The sequence below is a fragment of the Eimeria mitis genome, genomic scaffold (genome assembly GCF_000499745.2).
Source record: "Eimeria mitis Houghton genomic scaffold, Emh_scaff6159, whole genome shotgun sequence".
Taxonomy (NCBI): Eukaryota; Apicomplexa; class Conoidasida; order Eucoccidiorida; family Eimeriidae; genus Eimeria; species Eimeria mitis.
In genome coordinates, this window is record NW_013574364.1 from 1,028 (window position 1) to 2,137 (window position 1,110).

The 1,110-nt window shown below is 53.6% G+C and overlaps 1 protein-coding gene across 1 annotated transcript in view; it reads right to left on the minus strand.

The window, feature by feature from the left end:
• Window positions 1-544: 544 nt before the first annotated feature.
• The window catches only part of EMH_0086290 (uncharacterized protein), a gene marked incomplete at both ends in the record, with an annotated part of 1,672 nt that continues 1,106 nt past the window's right edge, over window positions 545-1,110 (minus strand). Inside the window, one exon of the mRNA XM_013501012.1 lies at window positions 545-1,025. Within this exon, the coding sequence (XP_013356466.1) occupies window positions 545-1,025 (481 nt within the window). The remainder of the gene's footprint in view (window positions 1,026-1,110) is intronic.

Consider the following 1,110-nt stretch of genomic DNA (forward strand, 5'->3'; position numbering starts at 1 on the left):
TGCTGCTGCTGCAGTTGCTGCTGCTGCTGCAGCTGCTGCTGACGGGTTGTCGGTGTTTCGCGCAGTCTAAGCGACTGTCATTCGCACAACTAATGGACCCTTAAGACGGCTAGCTAGCTAGCTAGCTAGCCAGGCACTCTGCCAGCTAGCTAGCTAGCTAGCTAGCTAGCTAGCCAGCTAGCTAGCTAGCTAGCTATATAGGCCCTATGACAGTTAGCTAGCTGCCCCCGCACACAGCTAATCCCCACAAAAGACTGAAAGCCGATGGGCATTCACTGAGGCAGCTAGCTGGTTGGCTAGCTAGCTAGCTAGCTGGGTAGCTAGCTAGCTGGCTAGTTAGCTGGCTCGCTAGCTATGTAGCTAGCCAGCTAGGTATGTAGCTAGCTAGCTAGCTAGGTAGCTAGCCGGCTAGCTAGGTAGCTAGGTAGGTGGCTAGCTAGGTAGCTAGGTAGCTAGCTGGCTAGCTATGTAGCTAGCTAGCTAGCTAGGTAGCTAGCTAGGTAGCTAGCTAGGTAGGTAGCTAGCTAGGTAGCTAGCTAGCTAGCTACTCCAAGAGCGGGTTGTCTCCCTGCCAGTCAGACGCTGCAGCTGCTGCTGGCTGGTGAGTGTTGGTGACCTTAGCGACGGTGCTGTTGTTCCTGTGGCCGTTGCTGCTGCTGCTGCTGCTGCTGTTGCTGCTGCTGTTGCTGTTGCTGCTGCTGTTGCTGCTCGGCACCGCCTCTGCGTCGTTTGTATCTGGGGTATCTTCTTCCCCTTCAGAGGAGACAGCTGCTGCTGCTGCTGCTGCTGCTGCTGCTGCTGCTGCTGCTGCTGCTTCTGCTGCAGTTTGTTTGAGTGTGGGCTCTACGGGTGTAAGTGCAAGAAGGTGTTGTCTTTTGCTGCTGCTGTACTCAGCAGCAGCAGCAGCAGCAGCGCTGCTGCGCGCCAGCAGCAGAATAGCTTCACAGTGCAGTGTATGGGGAAACATATCTAAGGGAATTGCTGCTATAGGCACAAAAGGGTCCACGCTCTCGCAAGAAGATAACCTAAAAGGAGACAGAAAAAAAAAAAAGGAGACAGACAGAGAAAGGAGACACTTGTATATGGGTATATAGAAAAAGGAGACAGAGA